The 18866-nt window shown below is 36.5% G+C and overlaps 1 protein-coding gene across 28 annotated transcripts in view; it reads left to right on the top strand.

Annotated features, from left to right (window-relative positions):
- The window catches only part of Inpp4b (inositol polyphosphate-4-phosphatase type II B), a 1082298-nt gene that overhangs the window by 867776 nt on the left and 195656 nt on the right, over window positions 1–18866 (top strand). For all 28 annotated transcript variants that reach the window (XM_087193385.1, XM_087193387.1, XM_021247702.2 and 25 more), the window contains 2 exons: window positions 5798–5909; window positions 10442–10514. In XM_087193385.1, the coding sequence (XP_087049511.1) occupies window positions 5798–5909; window positions 10442–10514 (185 nt within the window). The remainder of the gene's footprint in view (window positions 1–5797; window positions 5910–10441; window positions 10515–18866) is intronic.

Here is an 18866-nt window from a genome sequence, read left to right as displayed (position 1 = left end):
TTACACATGTGTGTCCTATTTATTTCACTTAAGAGTAGAGCCTCAGTGTGCATCCACTTAGGTACAAATGTCTCCAGTTTCTCCTTCTTTATGGCTGAGTAGTACTCCACTTTATTAAAAAAACACATCTTCTTTATCCAGTCTCCAGTTTAATATTATATGTTTGCAATACATAACAAATACATACATCATGGGGCATGTATACATATACATCTCACATCTTGATCCATTTTACTTCCCTCCTCTCCTGCAGTCTTTCCCTTCTCTGGTCCCCTTTCCATCTCCACAGATTTTATCTCCCTGCCTTGAAGCTTTGCGGTCCAGGCAGTATAACTGTAGTGCTCTTTACCATTACTTTAGATTAATGCATTTTTCTCTTTAAGCCCAAGATCTTTTACTTTTGTTACATATATCTTGTAAGATAATGGGGTGGTTTGCAATCTTTGTATTTTATAGCTGAGAGTTCTTTATAGAAGTTGGGTTGCCTGTTCCCAGTCATAGGTACTTATTTATAGAAAGTCATCACCTTAATCATGGACTTGGTTACTCAGAGTTTACTGTACTGCTCCACTTTTTAATGGAATGCAATGAAATAGATCATTCAAGCCAAAAATACTGAGCTGTCCTTAAACTTTAACATATCCTGATATAAGACCTTGAAAGACAGACAATATAGGTAGGGTAGAGATGAATAATGTGTAATGACTTTTAATATGGAAAATGAAATAAAATATTGAAAGCAGAGATTTAAGACGAGATCATGACCTAGATGGAATAGGGAGAAAGACACTTGGAAACAGGAAGTACATTCTTCAAGTATGACCTAAGGGAAGTAAAGAAACTAATCAGGAGGTTGCTATTGGGAAAGGATATATGTAAGAGACAGGATGGAGGAAGAGACACTCTCGGGCTTAGTAACTTATTGGAGGATAAAGACAAAAACAAAAGTAGAAATTGAATATTTTTGGTTTTGTTTTTAGACATGCTATTAATATGAATGAGTTTAGTTTTGAGAAAGTGCAGAATGAGTTTCAAGCTAATAAAATGTATTAGGATGAGATCAGCATGAAAGGAATTTGGAATTCTAGACTGGGAAATTGGGATCCAGCTGGGAATGTAGAATTGTGTTAAATCTTTACAGAAGGATAACTGAATCTTATGACAATGGATGAGATTTCTGCAGGTGAGCTGATAGTGAGAAAAGAACAACAAAAAAGATTAACCTTTAGAATGCATAAGCTGTTAATATTAAGAACTACCAAGAAGTTTTATTTGGCTATTAGTTTGAAAGTCTTATATGGACTCTGACTTTGGTGAATTTCATCCAAAATAGAAGGGTTTTTTCTTACACATACTTAAATAGAACTCTTGCTTCCATAAACCCTAAGGAAACCCTAAGTAAATCTAGCACTGCTGTATGATTGTATGCACCTGAAAAATCGGCAGAGCAGATTCGTTCACCCACTGGCTCTATTTGTTCACTTATGGCCTTGGCTTATTTTTCTGTGTGGGTGGGATATTCATTTCCTAAGTTATATGTCTGGATGGCTAGATGCAAAGCATGTCTTGCAGCTGCAAATTCCTGTGTATGGCACCAGTGCTACTTTATATTCACAAAGACTGACAGAGCTAATGATGGTTTCTCCCTGGGTGTTTACAGTTATTTGTCAGTTTGCATCTTTGTGGCCGTTCCAAACCAGGGGAGTTATTTACACTTTTCTATTAATGATTCCAAAGGTTTTTATCATTTCTTTTTCTCCTTTTGCTCTACTAAGGATGGCAGAATAGTGGGAAAGAAACTGTCACTAAATTACCCTTAGTTACAAGACTGTTTTGCATTCCCTTTCCTTCAGTCTTCTAAAAATATTTGTATGTTTCAGCAGGTGAGATTGAATATTTCATTAGGAAGCATTAGGGGAATTATTTTGAAGGCATAATTTTAAAGAGCCGTAGTCACTAGTTATGTATCTGAAAGCCTAGTTGAGAAGAGAGTATAGACTTGTGTTGCTTAAATTTCCCCATTTCTTGTCTCCCATATGTTGTTAGCATTGTTAAATATTTAAGCCTCTTTGCGGGTGGAAAGAGAACCATGACATCATGATGGAACAGTATGGTGATCACAAACTATCCATCCTTTTCTCTCTTATAGCTCTCTGCTTTCAATAACAATAATCACCTGGCAACACACATCTGAAATGACAGGGTTTTTTTTTTTAATCTTCATGTAGGTTGAGATATTTATAACAAAAGCTTTATCTCATTGACTCATGAATTGTTAGGAAAGAATACAAGAATAACTTCTGGTTTTGAGTCAGTCAAATTTACTGTTCAGTTACTTCCCATGTTTTGGCATACTTTTGGGTTGTTTGAGGGGGGGAGTGGGCTGAGAAACCGGGGAGTAAGGAGGAGAGGATAGAATGTGCCCGAGATTTTTCGTGAGTCCAAATCAACCCATGATGGTCTTTTATGGAATCGTAGTTATAATTAGAGCATGGGGTTTGGTACTCATATTATAGAATGTATATTAGAAACCAACCCTTTGTCTTATACCACAATACACTGAAACCCAAAGAAATGAAATTATGAGTACTTGGTCATGTAGCTAATTAGTAGCTGAAGTAGAAGTAGAACTTGGGTTTCTTGGTCCCTACCCCAGCACTCTCTGGAATATATCCTCTGTGTAATGCGATGACTTTTCATTGGTTAAAATCCAGTAGATTTTGGTGATGAATAATGGGCTAAACTACTATTACTAACCTTCACCAATACGATGGGTAATAAGTTCATAGCAAAATTAAGCATTTGAGGTTTTTTGTCCTAAATCTCTATGAAGTTCATTTTTGAAACAATCTTTTGGTATAAGAAATACATTTTTCATTTGTGACTCTCCCAGTTGAAGAGAGGTGTTGATATTTGTGGTCTTCATGTGGTAAATGGTTATAAAATAAACAGGAAATTGTTTCTGCATTTTGCATTCTAATTAAATGACAGGGTGAACCATGCTTGGGGTGTGTGGATTCAGTTTGAATCTGTGTTCCTTAATTCTGTCTCTCACAAATCTCAGATGAGAAGACATACGTCCAGCTACTCAAAAGAGCTACCTACCTAATACGATTTTAGGGGAAACTGATAGTACAATTGTACAGTATCTCTAGATTAAGCAAACTCTTAGCTTTGACTTCTCTCAGAAACTTTCATAAAGGGACTATAGGAAATTAAAAGGAAACCCAAAAGGCAGAAAAATCATTGGGTAAGTAGCCAGGTACTTCAAAAAAGGGATAAAGCTATATAGCTCAGAAATATATTACCATCATATATTTGTTATTCATCTATTTAGTAATTTTGAAAGGTTCATTTGGATTGCAGTAGTTATAGATTTATGTTCTCTGCACTACTAGAAAAGTAGGCTTCATTTCATGATCTGTTATCATTAAGTCTTTGCATGTCCAGTGAATGTTTAATCACTCTTAAAATGCATTTGGCATGATTTCCCATACTCTTTTTACTGTAGTCTTGGATGTTGCAGTAACATTTCTGGAGACAATCAGCTTAATATAAATTGATACATTAGTGGTAATGGCAATAGCAATTTGGTATATGCTAGTGCTGCAGCAGTACTATATTGGGATAAGGGATTAGGGAAGAAGCAGCAAGCACTGTTTCAAGGCACTGTCTTATGCACTTACTGCATTAGCCATCTCACAGAACTTAATCCTTAAGAAATGGGTTGAGTTAGAAACGAGGGAAAGAAAGCTTCTTGTGCCTTTCCCAATTCAGGCCTTGAGTTCACGTGTGTAACCATGATGATCCATACCAGTGTGTTACACTGCCTGCAAGAGGCTGTGAAGAATTTGCCTGCTGTTTCAAATCATTTAGTCCATCATTTGCATCAGCTTAGTGGCAAAATATAGACTGTTACACATAGGATTTGCATTCCGAGAAATTAAGCTAGCTTAGTTTATTTATGCACAAATACTTAACCATTTCTTTTGAGAAGAAAAAGATAACTTAATTTGTTCTAGATAATCAGTTTTGAGGAACATATCTGCAAATCTCTAGAGAAAAACCATTCATAGTACCAATCAGGGTTCTCATTAAACTATTTAATTAATAGGTATTGAAGAATTATACAAAGATAATCCACATTATGACTTGTGACAAGATGTTATGTCATATTTAAGCGTGAAATGGTATAATGAATTATTTAAAACCATGTCAGAATTGGAGCTATTACAGTTTTCTACAATATCACAGATTATACTGTCACCTGTATATGTACCTTCTTTGTGATGAATGTTTGAGTTTTTCACGTGAATTTAAAAAAATTGAGTCAATATTATGATTGCCACTGATTTCAAAATTACCAAGAAGTATTTTACTTCATATAATATACTGTTTAACAGTAAATCACTTTTCTTTTTCTATGTACAACATCTTTATTTTTTTCACACTGGTGACATTACTTGTGTACTTATCATCAGGATTTTTCTACTCCAATTTCTTTAAAAACATAATTCAAATGTCCATTTTAATTTGCACCCTTTATTTTAGTAGAGAAATCTACCATAATCTGGTAACATAAGTGTTTCCTTGTCACTTAACTTATTCATTATTTTAAGTTGTATTTTGGTAAACTACTTATACTAGTTTTCCTATTCCTATTTTTGATATCTCTTATAATAATAAAATAGCAGCAGTTAAAAGGAATTGATTGAAAGAAGGACACCATCAGCATTCAGATTCAAGTCAGAAACAAATTTCATTAAAGAATACGATTAATAAGGAAAATGAAGTATCGTGCAACCATTGTTATTCAGTCAGTTCACCTTAGGTAGAAGTTACAGCAGCACATCAGACCAGGTCAGGGCTGTATGCTACCTATTTTCACAACAAGCCTCAAGGGAAAAAATATTATGTGGATGGTGTTCCTCTAGTATAAATGGCACTGCTCACTCAATGGGTGAAAACTAGAGAATCTTGATGTGTGGTGACTGATTAATTTTATCTTTGCATTCATTTCTATTACCAATCATAACATTTTTATGTTGGTGAAAATAATGATGAAAATCCTACTAATAAAATGAGCTTCCTTACTAAATATAGAAGAATTTTTCAATGGCCAATATACCTAAAGGAGTTAGCAACCTGGGGCTGCCACTTGTGACCTTGGACAGACCTCTTATCCTTAGGAGTCTCAGCTTCTTTGTCTGGAAATGCAAGAGTTTGAACTAGATGAAATCTAGTGTAAATTCTGCTTTGCATGTACCTTAACATATGTGTGCTAGGCCAGAATCTTCTTTACCTTCTCTGTTAGGAAGCAAAATTATTAAGGAATTTATACAAAGTCAGATTTTATAGCAGTGGCCCAGCCATAGAGGGACACGTGGATGTTCATTTTCTTTTCTGTTTTATTCAGCTGTAGTTTCTGTCATGGACACAGATACTCTCTCATGCAGTTAGCATAGATGGGCCATGGTTTATGGTATGGTAGAGATGGGATGTTTGCAAATAGGACATTTATCTATTACACAATACTCTTTCCCCGCGGGTGCTCCTGATTATCCTCATGAGGTAGTTTTTGATGATTCATGCCTTATCTCATGAATCTGTGGTTAATTTTCATTGGAAATTAAAAACAATATCAGCACTAGTAGCCTGTTTTTCTGTGTTTTGAGCAAATATGTTTAAAACAAACAAAGTAAACAGCAATATTACTGATTTTTAGAAGCAAACATGTTTTGGACATGTTTGAGAGAGAAGAGTCTCACTTTTGCATTTCATTCATTTCTGTTTGCAGAACTTCAGATGGTGGCAAGGTGGTTGGCACCATAGAAATCACTGTCGTGAAGATGGGGGAGATTGAGGACGGGGAAGCCGGCCACATCACGACAGATGTGCAGGGACAAAAGGTAGGGTCTCAGTCAGCTCGGTGCACAAATTAAATTAGGGATGATCCGCTTTGCCAGATGCCTTTATCACTGGCACTCTGTGGGGTTTGAAATCTCATTATTCAAAACCTAAATGAGAAATCCACTCTGGGATTGAAGTACAATATGTGTGTTTCATCCTCTGAACCAGAGGGCCTATTTGCATGGAACTGGGCAAACCTATGCACCATTCAGAAACTCCTTTCTCTTCACTGCCAGCTTCCCTGTTCCCTGAAGAGGTAGGGTCCTACCTCTTCTCAGCTGGAACAGAAGTGCTGATCATTGTTGCGTTCTTCCAGGATTAACCTTGCAGGAGATCCACTGCATATTCTGGGAGCGCTACGGACTAAAGTAACCTACTCTGCTTCCAAAGACATTTTTAAAAAGAGGTACAATTTGAATTGGAATTTTATTTTTATGTCCAAGAAGGAAGATTGAACAGGAACTTTGTGCCTTATGCAATTGCAGAGAGAGGCAGGAAACAGTGTATACCAGAGGGACAGCTCTGGAGGCAAGGCTATGCCCGCTCTAAGTGAAGCAGCTTAATTTAAAGCCCAGGAAAAAGGCCAAGTGCATATATACACGTGCCCAGGAGTTTCTCTTTCTTTCTGATTCCTTTTCTCCAGGAATGAAAAGCCTGGCATAAATATGAGCCTGGATTTCTTTCATAGGAAAGAAGTTACCTCTTTTATGGAAGCAATTCAGACACATGGGACAAACTTAAAACTGCTAGTAATTTATTTTAAACCCGTGGGGTTTTTATACTGTACTATAAATTCTGTCTTTTTATAAATGAACACTTTTAAATGATAAGTACTACTGAGTTATTTCCTAGTTTACTGTTTCTTACCTTGTAGCATGCTTAGTTTTTGTGCTAAGAAAACATCTACATAGGAGAGAGACAGTGCTTATCCAACAGTTACCAAATAATTAATCTTATAAAAAGTGTGTCTTTCAAAAAATATTTTTCTTGCCCCATAATAGACCACCCCAGTCTTTGTTCTCTGTTCTTGAAACCTCCCCTTGGAATATTAGCACATATCATGAAAATCGTCCAAGCAGGCCTGGAGTTTAAATCAGGGCATTTGCAAATGTCAGGGCCTCTTTGGGTTTGTGCGCTTAAGATCCCTGTTTTAGAACTTGGTCCCTTAATTCCCAAACTTGTTCCCTTTAGAGTTCCTTGTAAGACTCATCTTTGCAAACACCACATGAATTCTTATATCCAGATTAACAGGGGAGTACTGGGGTGCTAAGCTGGGTACTGAGTGCAGAAGCTGGTACACCATTATGCCTGGGCCTGCAGCTGTAGATCAGGAGACCGTTAGTAAAAACACTTCCTATTTCAAAGCAGAGCTATTTTCTTTGACTCTGAGAGTATTCTTAACCACCTCTCCATTCTCCTCACAGCTCACCCACCCATTGACTCGACTGACCCTATTATGAGGTGGTGCAAGTTGAACCATACTCCTTTTATAAATGGAGAATGTGGTACCACTAAAGCCCTACAGGAAGGTTCTGGCTTAGTAATATGAACTTTAAAAAGATGTAACTGAGCTATTCTAGAAATAGAAAGTGGCAGTGGCAGTACACACGTGGAGAACGAGTCACAAGTTGACAAAAATGGTAGACACACCAAATATTGTTGGCATCATTTCTATCCTGTCTACATTTTTAGCATACCTTGACCTTTTTCATGGCTTATAAACCATCTTGGCAGTTTCTAAGAATATTCAAATTTGAGTACAGAACATGTAATAAGGTCTGATACGCATGATAGCTAAAAGATTTTTAAGGAAATAACTTCATCTCAATGGTTTTCAAAGTGTGGTTCCAATCATTGGGGGTGCTTTTTTAAAACTGCAAATACATGGATTCTTCTGCGAATTCAAAATCCCTTTGAAGTGTATTAATACAATCTGTTAGTAATAGAGTGAATGACATACATGAAAGAGAAAGTAACTGAAATAGGAATGATTCCTAAAATAACATCCCATTACTGGTTTGAATAATTTAAAGAGAATGGAATAGAACTTCTTTTAGCACTATAATTATGTGCCCTGAGAGTGACATGTTATGTCTCTTATAGATTAAAGCAGATAAAACAAAGAATAATGCCTGTATTAGTGAGTGTGGACTTCCATTAAAATACCATAGACAGGGCAGTTTAAACAATAGGAATATATTTTCATATAGTTCTGGGAGTTAGGAAGGTCCAGATCCATGTGCCAGTCAGTTAGGTTCCTGATGAGGAATTGGCAATATTAATCAATGTAGTAACTGTTTATTGGGTATTATTTCTGTATATGTGCCATGGATTTAAATCTTCTGGGCATTCTGAAGAGTAGGGCTTTAAAATACAACAAAATTGCAAAAATGAGAACGTTATTGAGTTGAAATTGTCCTAAATATCTGCCTTTGAATTTGGGTGGATGATACAATCACATTTCTATACCCACCTTTTAAGACAACACAGGCCTTCTCTTAAGCACTATAAAATTGTCTCTGATCACAAGAAGTCAGGGCTGCCTCCATACAGGAACCCACTGTCTCAGAATAATGGCCTACTCTCTATGAATCACGGGCTTCACCAAAAAGGTTCAATCTAAACCTGTAAGTTATGTTGTTGGTGATGTTGTTCTTTGGGAAAAAGGATGACACATCGCTGTGTATCTAGCTATTACATGGAAGTGTGTCAGGAGTGAATCATGAAAAGATTCCCAAGCCAATATGAGAATATTACATTTGATTTATCAGTAAACAGCCATTATACATGCTGGAGTAGCACCACTGACATTATGAATAGAGTATTTATGGAAGATTATTTTAACAGCTCTGGATAGCCTGAAGGAGTAGAGGAAATACTGGAAATGGTAAAAATAAAAAACTTTCAGTATGGCCAATCATCAGTGCACATAACTTCACTGATTTGAGAAGTGCATTTCCAAACTAGCTGTGGATTCAAAGAAGGAGACCACCCGTAATTTCTGGCAGATCTGAAAATTATTTAAAGAATATTAGCTTGTTAGAGCAGTCAGTCATGTTTTCAGTAATATAGGACCTCAATGAAAAACTATGCACACTTTTTTTTGCCCATCAGCAAACTGACTGAGTAATGTGATGAATGCAACAATAGAGAAATTAGTAGACTATAAGACAGTAATATTTAAGTACATGCTTTGAATGATTTGCTATTCTCCTCAAAATGTTTAAGGAATGTGACCATTGTACCTTTAATAGTGCCCTTAGTGTCTGATTCTCAAGGGACTGGTCTCTGTAGGAAGAAAGGTAGAATGTGTGTGTGTGTAGGGGGCACATGTTAGACTAGCCAAGAAGTGGCCTTGGGGATTCTTGAAGTACCCTTAGATTGAGCTCCTGGGGAGAGCTGTCTGAGCCCCTGTGTTCCCTTGAGCAGAGTCATACAAAACATACAGAAGTTACATGCGACCCTTTGTCCCTCTCATCCAAAAATCTTTCTAGGCTTTCTGTGTGTTTTGTTTACATTTGTTTGTGTATATCTGCTTTATTTTCCACCCGCTCCACACACACATTTTTGACTAGAGGTGAAGGTAGCAAATGCTAGATCCTCCTATGTGAAAGCTGGTCTCTTATCAATCTGCTAGTGTCAGAAGAGCCTTGTTTCCTCAGTCATAGTTTCTTGGACCACTGAGGGAGAGTGTCACGTGTAGGGATGGATTTTCTGGGACATTCTCTTCCATCATGCGTCACTCTGTAGGAAAGATCAATGCACTCTTCTGGATGCCTTTTCTCTCCCCACACAAAGAAGTATCAGCTTATTTATAAATGGTCCTCATACTTTATGAACAAGTATTTATATTGTTTTGCTAAGGACAAAAAATGCTTGAAAAGATATTTCAACATATTTTATCTTTCAGTTAAAATTGTTTTAAGTTGAAGTTTAGAAAATAATTTTCCTTCCATGGGTTTGAAATTCTCCCAGGTAAAAGAAATGGTAGCAAATCTGTTTATCAAATATGACTTAGTGTAGTAAGAACATATCTCTGCCAAATTTGGGACAATTCTCTTCTACATTCTTTCCTGAGTAGCCTTCAGCCAGAACTGAAATGAGGTCTATAACTATATAATAAAAAAGATTACAGTGGTACCTCAGTTCATGAATGCTTTTGTTTGCAAACAATTTGGCTTGCAAGCAGAAGGTTTGGCAAAATGTTGTTTTTGTCTGCAAACTCTGCATCAAATGTCAAACACTACCCTGGCCATCTTTCCCACACAAACACACACAGGGCCATCTCTTCCAAAATCTTAGAACAAATTAAGTTCATGAACTAAAGTACCACTGTATATATAAATTTGAATAAATAATCACAAGTAAAATAAGCCTCAGACTAAGATGAAGAAGGAAATAGTTTTACAAAAAGGGATTTTTTTCAAAATTTCTTGAAAACATGTATATAGACTTGTGTTTTTGCAAACACAATTTTATTTCAATTGTTTTAAAGTAGATTTGACTTATTTTTCCTTTTATTCTTTCCCAGTGTGCACTGGTATATGAATGTACAGCCCCAGAAAGTGTGAGCGGAAAGGATAACTTATCTTTTTTGAATGCAGGTATGTAACTCAGTTTGGATAGTTATGTTAATATCATATGAACATACATTTTAATTTTCTACAAATTCAACACTGAACCGGGGTAGCATTCTGATAGCATCATTCCTGAGCACTTATTAAATGAATTGGTAATTTTAGGCAAAGCCAGCAGAAAGGGAACAGATTATACAATTCCATAATAAAGGTATACACATACCTTAGCTCTGTGGCAGATCAAGTAAATTACTTTTGGTTATTGAATTGAATATTATCTGAAACAAGAAACTCTAGAAGACAAACTAAGTAATAGAAATATGAACCTTTTATTCAGTTTTATTTTCTAATTATGTACTTCAGAAAATGAAGTTGTTAAAATAATACACATATAGATTAGGTAGGAAAAATTCATAACCACATTGGTATATTCCTTGCTGTCTATGTGTATACTGTGTTACTCATAGTAATGTACTTCATCTTAAACAAGATGCTAAACCATGTATTACAGATATTTATGAGTTAAATTCATACATATGATGCAGTTAAGATATTTATGAAAATATGAATATATAAAACAAATATAATTTCAAATGATAAGGCAAATGTCATGATAATGATAGTAAACAGTGACTACTATAGTGCCAGTGCTAAGTGAATTATATGTACCGCCTTAATCAGTCCTCTTATATGTATATGGGAAAAGTACTACTAATAGCAGCATTTTGCAGGTAAATTGTTCAGTATCCCCTACCTTACAAATTTGGAGTAGGTCCAGAATTTAAGCCAGTTTTGATACTAATGTTTTTGCTCTTAAGTACTAGGCTGTTCTAAGAAGCCACTAATTATAAAGTTGCTGTCATAGTAAAATAAGTCTTACTATTTTTTGTTGTCCTTAATGTAGTACACTTACGCAGTGACATAGGTAGCATGAAAATCAGATTAATGAATGGTGCAAAACTTCAAAGACTTAACAATACATAACGCCTAAGTTACTGTTTTCCCAGCAAGAGACAGCTATTGATAGGGACTGGAGAAAGGAGAGCACCCATTTCTTTGTTTATATACACAAAGAAATCAAATTTAGTTGAATAAAAATGACAGTTTTATTAATACCAAACAAGGCATTATACTGAAAAAAGGGACAGCGGCTTCTGAATCTATGAACAAATGTCATGGAATTTTTTTGTGTGATGGTTATTTTTGAATATTTAATATCTAAAGAGATGAGCATTAAACAATGTTGAAGTGGAGGGGTTACCAAGATGGCTAGATTATCCATATGCCATGAAAGTACCTGATAAATTGTCAGTATGGTTAAAACATCTAAGGTATTATTGAAGGATCCTCTTCAAATTTATGTTTTCACATCAAAATTTACTAAATCCGTATTGCTTTATTTTACTATATCCAGGTAATCTATTTCATTTATTAAATATCAATTTTGAAAAATAAATTCGAGTGTGACAGATATTAAGTTCATGTTAAATGCAGTTTGAATGACTCAGGTTATCATGTAAATCATCTATACTGTAATTATAAGATAATTTTAATGAGTCATTCATGTGAACATCGTAATTTTTATCACACTAAAAGAAATCGTATTGTAAGTTACTGATTGGTAAATTATAAATTTCAAAGAGAAAGAGGATAATTATTCCCTAAATAACCAAGTATGTTCCTTAAGGAAGAAGAAACAGCTTTAACATATCAAAAAATAAATCCAAACCTCCTAATACTTGTGTCCAAAGTCTACAAGACATAGTTGTGGAAACCATATTAATTCTTTTAGATTGCTCAGTTACTACTTGTTATGTGTGAAGTATAAGAAGACAACAACAATGAACATGAAATGAATGGGAGTAGCTGCATTCTGCAGTTCAAGTACACGTGGCAGAATGAAGATCATAAATTATTGCTTTCTTTTTTTTTTTTTTTTGGTACCAGGGATCGAACTCGGGTCCTTGCACTTGCGCAGCAGGCTGCGAAACCACTGAGCCAAATCCCCAGCCCCCATAAATTATTGCTTTCTTCCTTTAATGGAGGGGACAGTTCGGGTGCGGATATTTCAATCATATTTGAAGACATTTCTTATTGTTTTTAGTCCAGGCAATTTTAGAGCAGAACTCTGAATCTGGGATATTTGCCACAACAGTTTTTTTTGAGTCATCTTATATTAGGGAAGATCAGATTGAATGAAATTCGGTATCATAAATGGAATATTTGAGCAATTTAAAAAATACAAACTAAGCACTATACATGAGATAATACCTTTGTTGAAAATAAAAAGTACATTGAGCAGGTATAGAATATCTATGACTTTGGCCTGTGTGTACCTTTGGTCTTTTGTTCTATTTATTTATTTATCTATCTACACTTAGCAACTTTGGAATGAACCCATTAAATTTCCATGTAGTATTATTGTTTTAATCTATAGGCAAAAGGAGCTATTGAGATTCTTCTCAAGCCTTGTATTCATGTATTATATAGAACTTGCCAGTCTCAAGTGAGTTATGAAGTACTCACTGACTGAGTGGGAAAGAATGCCACATTTTATAGCAGCTCTCCACTGTTGTATTTATACCTCTAGAGGTTTCATTTGTAATTCAGAAAATTCACTTTTGTATTGTAAAAAGAAAAGACTTTTTGCCCTAAAGTCTCACCCTTTTGATGGCCTGTTTATTTTCCAAGTTGAATGTGTACGTTGGGAGTCTGGGGAATTGAGGGAAAAGGGAGAGGAAGGCTGAGGAGGAGAAGTATGGGAAGAATGTATAATTGTGTGAGAAAGATCTAGGATACCTTAGTTATATGAGAAAAAATCAAGACACTGGAAGATATGCATATATATGTTATAGATATATACGAAGCTCTTACAGAGTTTGACTTTCTAATTGTATAACTTAGAAAATTGTTAATGCAGTAGAATTGCCTCTAATTATTTGCTTGTTCATTTAAGCAAAATGGTAGTAAGAAAGCATAAAACTCTATGATATTGGAGGATGGGGAACCTAGGAACCTGATTTTGAATGTAGGGAATTATTGTCAGTAAAGTGTCTTACATGGTCATGCACTTGGATGCTCCTGCTAAGACCCAGAAACTAAGGCTCCTTGTCTGCAGTCCAGCAATGATAAATAGCTAGTGTGGGATTCATCTAAGAATGCAGCCAGGCTGCCAGAAAAATTGGTGTGAAAGCCTACATTTGCCAAGCAGAAGTGGCAACTGTCTATAGACAGTGGAGCCTCTTTGTGTGTCTTGAATATGAAGTGTCCCTCAAAGGCTCATGGGTGGAAGGCTTGAACCCCAATACAGCAGAGTTTGGAGGTGGCTCTAAGAGAAGTGCTTGCACCTGCTAGGGGGAGGGTTGGTCTTGTCCCTGGCTCCTGCCTCTCTCTTGTAGGGTAAGCAGCTTTGCTTTACCAAGCCCTTCTGCAGGAATGTTCTGCTTCATCCCAAGCCCAGAAACAATGGAGCCAGCTGGCAAAGAGCCTTTTCTTTTTACAGTGAAACCTCTGAAATTGTGGGTGCAAACAAATCTTTTCTCCTTTGAGTTGATTTTCTCAGGTATTTTGTCATAGAAGCAGAAAACTGAGCAACATGGACATCAGTGGTCAAATGAACAGGAAGAGTCGTGGACTTCCCTACTGGCTCTCAATGTGTGAAGTGGATGTGGTACAGTGTCACTTTCACTACGCTGTCCTCCTTTTCGGAAACAGTGTAGTACTCATTTTAATCACGTACACACAGAATTACATACCAATTCTTTGTCATTTACAGTTTTCTTTCTCCTGAGTTGAAAACTGACTGGCGATAAAACTTTTAAAATTTTGTGGAGGTGACACTTTTCTCTAGATTTATTGATTCCCTTTTTTCGTTTTTTTGCTTTTTGGTTTTTGGTTTTTTTGGTACCAAGGATGGAACTCAGGACCTTGTGCTTGTGAGGCAGGCAGCGGAACCACTGAGCTAAATCCCTGGCTCTGAGTCCCTTTTTTTTGTAAAATTAAAACTTTAAGGAGTTCTCCAGCCAATGGATCTTTAGATCACGTTGCCAAATCACAGGAACTAATGGGCCCTGTCACAAAATTTCTTACTGTTGCCCCATTTTGCATGAGCTTCTTCCTGTCGGCAAGCATTAAACCTGATACACCATCTTCTTTGACTCAATCCTTCATGGGCCACTTTCATGCTTCGCATGAGCATGCATGCTGCCTCTATGCTCAGAGAGTGCACGAGTGATTACTATGCAGGTTAGAATCTAACCAGACATGAGCAAGTGTGCTGCTGGCAGGGAAAAATACAAGTTTTCCTTTCTATTCAGATACCTTATTGGAGCTTTCACATCATGCCTCACAAAAGAACCATTTCCCCAAACAGGGTTCGATTGCCTGCTATCGTTGCTTTGCAGAAGGTTTCAGAGTGGGAGTCACTAAAGAGGAAGTATTGCTTATTTCTTTCTTTTCTTTATTTTTTGCTATTTATAGTACACATTTTAATAAGCAATGCACCTTTACATCTTACAAACTGCATTCCACGTTGTTTAACTTGCACCCTTTCCCATTGACCACATAAAGATCTTCTCTCATGGAACACTGGATCAATAATTTATTGATACAAAAATCTATTATTAAGGAATACAAGTTTTGAGCCTTGCTGGATGTACACCTTAATTTTCAACAGAACCAGACAAGATAGCCAATTCCTACCATGGCCCTTCGGATAAAGGTGATTCCTGAGCTTGTGCCTAAACATGATTGGGTTGGGGTTTGAGGATATGAAACTTTTCCTTCTTAAGTTTCATGGGCAATAGGCTTCAAAAATTGAAAGACAGTCTGGATACACATATAGTCCTCTCACTGATACCTACGCAAAATGCAAAGCACCCAGGTCTAGGCCTATCCAGTGACGGGGTGCTCATCAGCCAGAAGTGGACACATGCCTGGAAACAGAAGGTGCTAGAGCATCCGGGGATGCAGGAGGCCAGAGAGCAGGACAGAGTGCTTGGAGGGCAGAGCACCCCTTTCCTCCCGAATATGTGGAGGGTTTCCAGTACCAGAATGCATTAGGAACTCCATAAACGCTTACCAGTTGTCTAATAGTGTGCATCACATTTGAATTTCTGCTCCAGATAGAAGATAACTGAATTTTTTTCCAGGAGAAAGCTGTTCAAATTTAATCATTTAGGTCTGGAATAAAATAATTTCCTTTCATCAGAAGTTGCTATGAAATTCTCATTTTTAAATATTTTCTGCTTCATATGGTAATATAGGTTTTAGTGGTCTTTCACAATACCACACAGCTGAGTTAAATATTGAGATAACAGTCTTCTCATGACACCTCCATTCATGATTGGAAATAAGAGTTGTCAAAAATGTACCTTCTATATTCATTCTCAGTCCACATGAATTCCAATCAAACAGCAAATCCAAGATTATCCCTCATTTTCTTTGCATTCATCTGGTACTAAATCCACTACCTTATCAAATATCAGATGATATTATTTTAATATTAACATAGATATATTGTTTTCATGACAATTTAAACAGATTTTGCCCTTGTATTTATAACTTTCTAATTATAAACATGGGGCCATTTTGGTTTATAATATTGACCTTTGCTCCTTCTTAGTTTCATCCAGTTAGTTGCCCTTTGCTGTTTTTATTGGGACACAATCCATTTACCTTGGTGTTTTTGAATTTCTATATATTTTCATTACTGCGTACTAATATATTTACAATTTTAAGTGACTTTGAATGAAAAAGCAAATTTCATTAATAACCAATGAAACTACTTTAAATATTTCAAATCTGATCCTGTTCTAATTCCATTTATCTCCTCTCTTGCCCACCTCAAGTAAAATAAAATAAAATAAAATAAAATAAGATAATGAAGGCATAAGGATGATACAGTCAAAAAGTTAACATTCTGTGGAGGGATATGAGGAGCATTTAATTTATCCTTGACTAACTTTTCTGTCATTCTGAGGCTGTGCTCTCCATCGAAGTGGGGCTTTTATGTCTTTCCTTCTTGCCTTTCCCTCCTTCATTTCACAAGAGTGTTGGCACTGTAGCTGTTCTCTCTGGAGAAAGTAATGATGGAAACACCTGAGTTGCATTTCTGTGGAATGTTTGCATTTCCTAGGCCTTGTGTTGAGTACAGGAGGAATAACAACAACAAAAACAAGGGCAAGAAAAATAGCTGCACAGATCCTGCCCACACACCCTACAAGTTCACATTTTTGAGGGAGGACATAAGCCAGTATATGAGTCAATTGTTCATTGTCACAAGAAAGTACCTGAGCTAATGCAGTTCTAAAGAGAAAATATTTGTTTTTGCTCTCAGTTGTGGAGGTTCTACTGTAAGAACATGTAGCTGTATGCTTTGGGCCATTTCTGGTGCTGGCACATCATGGTGAGAGCATGTGGTGTAGCAAACTGCTCCACTAATGAGCCAGAAACCAAAAAAAGAAGAGAAAGTTCCCAGGGTTCCACACTACCTTTGGAAGGTGCACCTCCAATAACCTAAGGATCTTCCTTTAGGCTCTGCGTCCTGAATTTTTCCATTTGTATCTCCCAATAGCGCCACCTGGAGGTCAAAGCCATTAACACTTGGGCTTTTGGAAGATTTAACATCCAAAATAGAGCCTCTGGTAAACTAAGGCATATAACACAATTTGGTAAGAACTTTGGTAGGTTGGGAAGTGCAGTAAAAAGGCATCTGTTGTAGGGAAGCATTGGGTACTAAAGTAAGCTTCCTGGAGGAGGTACTAGCTGAGCGGGGTTATGGAATGATTACCCATAGTTAGAAGAGAGACTCTCCTTTTTGGTACATGAAATGCCTTGAGCGGAGCTATGCTGGCAAACAGCTTGATGACCACAGGCAGACTAGTGGCCATTCTCGGTGTTTCGGCGTGGAAAATGAGCCAGCTTCTAGCTTTTCTAGTTGTATCCTTTATTGACTGAAACAGAATGAGCAGAGCTGAAGCAAATCTGTTTTGACCATCCAAGATCAAAATCCAAGTTCTACACAGTAAACTCACCAACTGTCAGAGTGAGAGACAAATGCTACTGTTATGTTTTATTATGGCATCTGTTATAGTTTTTGTATTCTTGGCTTTAAATCCAAGAAAGAAGTCCAACTTGTCGTTTTGGCTGGATTGGGGAACCGGTACATTGTACAACTCAGCTTCCATACTAATTCTACTCATTTTCTTTGTTTTCAATTTAAATACAATTTAGGTCAGGTGTGGTGGTGTGGTGATTCACATCTGTAATCCCAGTGCTAGGGAGGCTGAGGCAGGAGGATTGCCCTGAGTTTGAGGCCAGATTGAACTACCCAGGGAGACCCTAGCTCAAAAAACAATACATATATACATAGATACAAACATACATACAGTTTCAATTTTATCATGTACCTAGAAAAATGTCACTATAAATATCTTGAGATTGTAATTTTTGAATATTTTTTCACCTGCATTGCCTATTATAAAGCTACCTGTTTGCTGCATTTTCTGAGTCCCACTCAAGTTCCTCTTCTACTCTCTTTCCTTGTAGCCATGCCCAGGATGGTGTTTTTTGTGACCTGATTAGGCTTTTTAGATATTGTCCAATCTTAAAAAAAAGCCAACTTGGCAATTCAGGTGTATACAAATCTAGGACATTTTCAAGTACAAGTGAGGGTGTATCAGTATCTAATTAAGTTACAAGGACTTATCCTTAATAAATATAATGTAGCTTTTAGAGAATAAGCAATGTATGCACATTCTGCTGAATAATTAAATAATTAAAGGACTGCAAAATTGAAACTACAGAACGGATAGATTCTCTACAAGAATCTGAAGTTAAAAGAGGGATTTGTGGGGCCAAAACCCAGTAAAGTTAGATTCTGTTTAAATATGAAACGTCTACCCTATCCTGAAAGCAAGGAAATGTGTGAAGATAACCGCAGATAAGCTACCTCACAGGAGTATATAAAAGATAACCCTGTGAAATAAATGATTGAGCTTTTGGATCATCCCTTGCACTTGCACCCTGAATTCTATTTCCAAAATTCTTTGTCTGATCAGCTCACTGATATCCCTAGCAGATGGAAAATAGAAAATCATCCTGTGATAACTCTGGTATATCTTTTTGTTTGTCCCATCTTGCTTAGGCCGCAGTCTTTTCAACATATCTGGGTTTTTTTGTGGAACATTTCCTTGGCATCTTTACTTGGAACTATTCAGAATTGCTGTACCTTGGCGTTCACAATTTCTGAATCCAATGGAAAAGCAGGTGGCCCTCTACCTGGTTAAACATCCCTGTTGCAGAGTCTGGGAGAAATAATTTAGACATTTGAGTTGGCCTGCCATGTTGAAGGAAAATAAATCTGTCATTTACTTTTCT

The sequence above is a fragment of the Heterocephalus glaber genome, unplaced genomic scaffold, assembly GCF_053883595.1.
Source record: "Heterocephalus glaber isolate CG9 unplaced genomic scaffold, H.glaber_assembly_v1.0 deba00001587, whole genome shotgun sequence".
Classification (NCBI taxonomy): domain Eukaryota; kingdom Metazoa; phylum Chordata; class Mammalia; order Rodentia; family Bathyergidae; genus Heterocephalus; species Heterocephalus glaber.
This window is presented reverse-complemented; position numbering and strand designations above follow the sequence as displayed.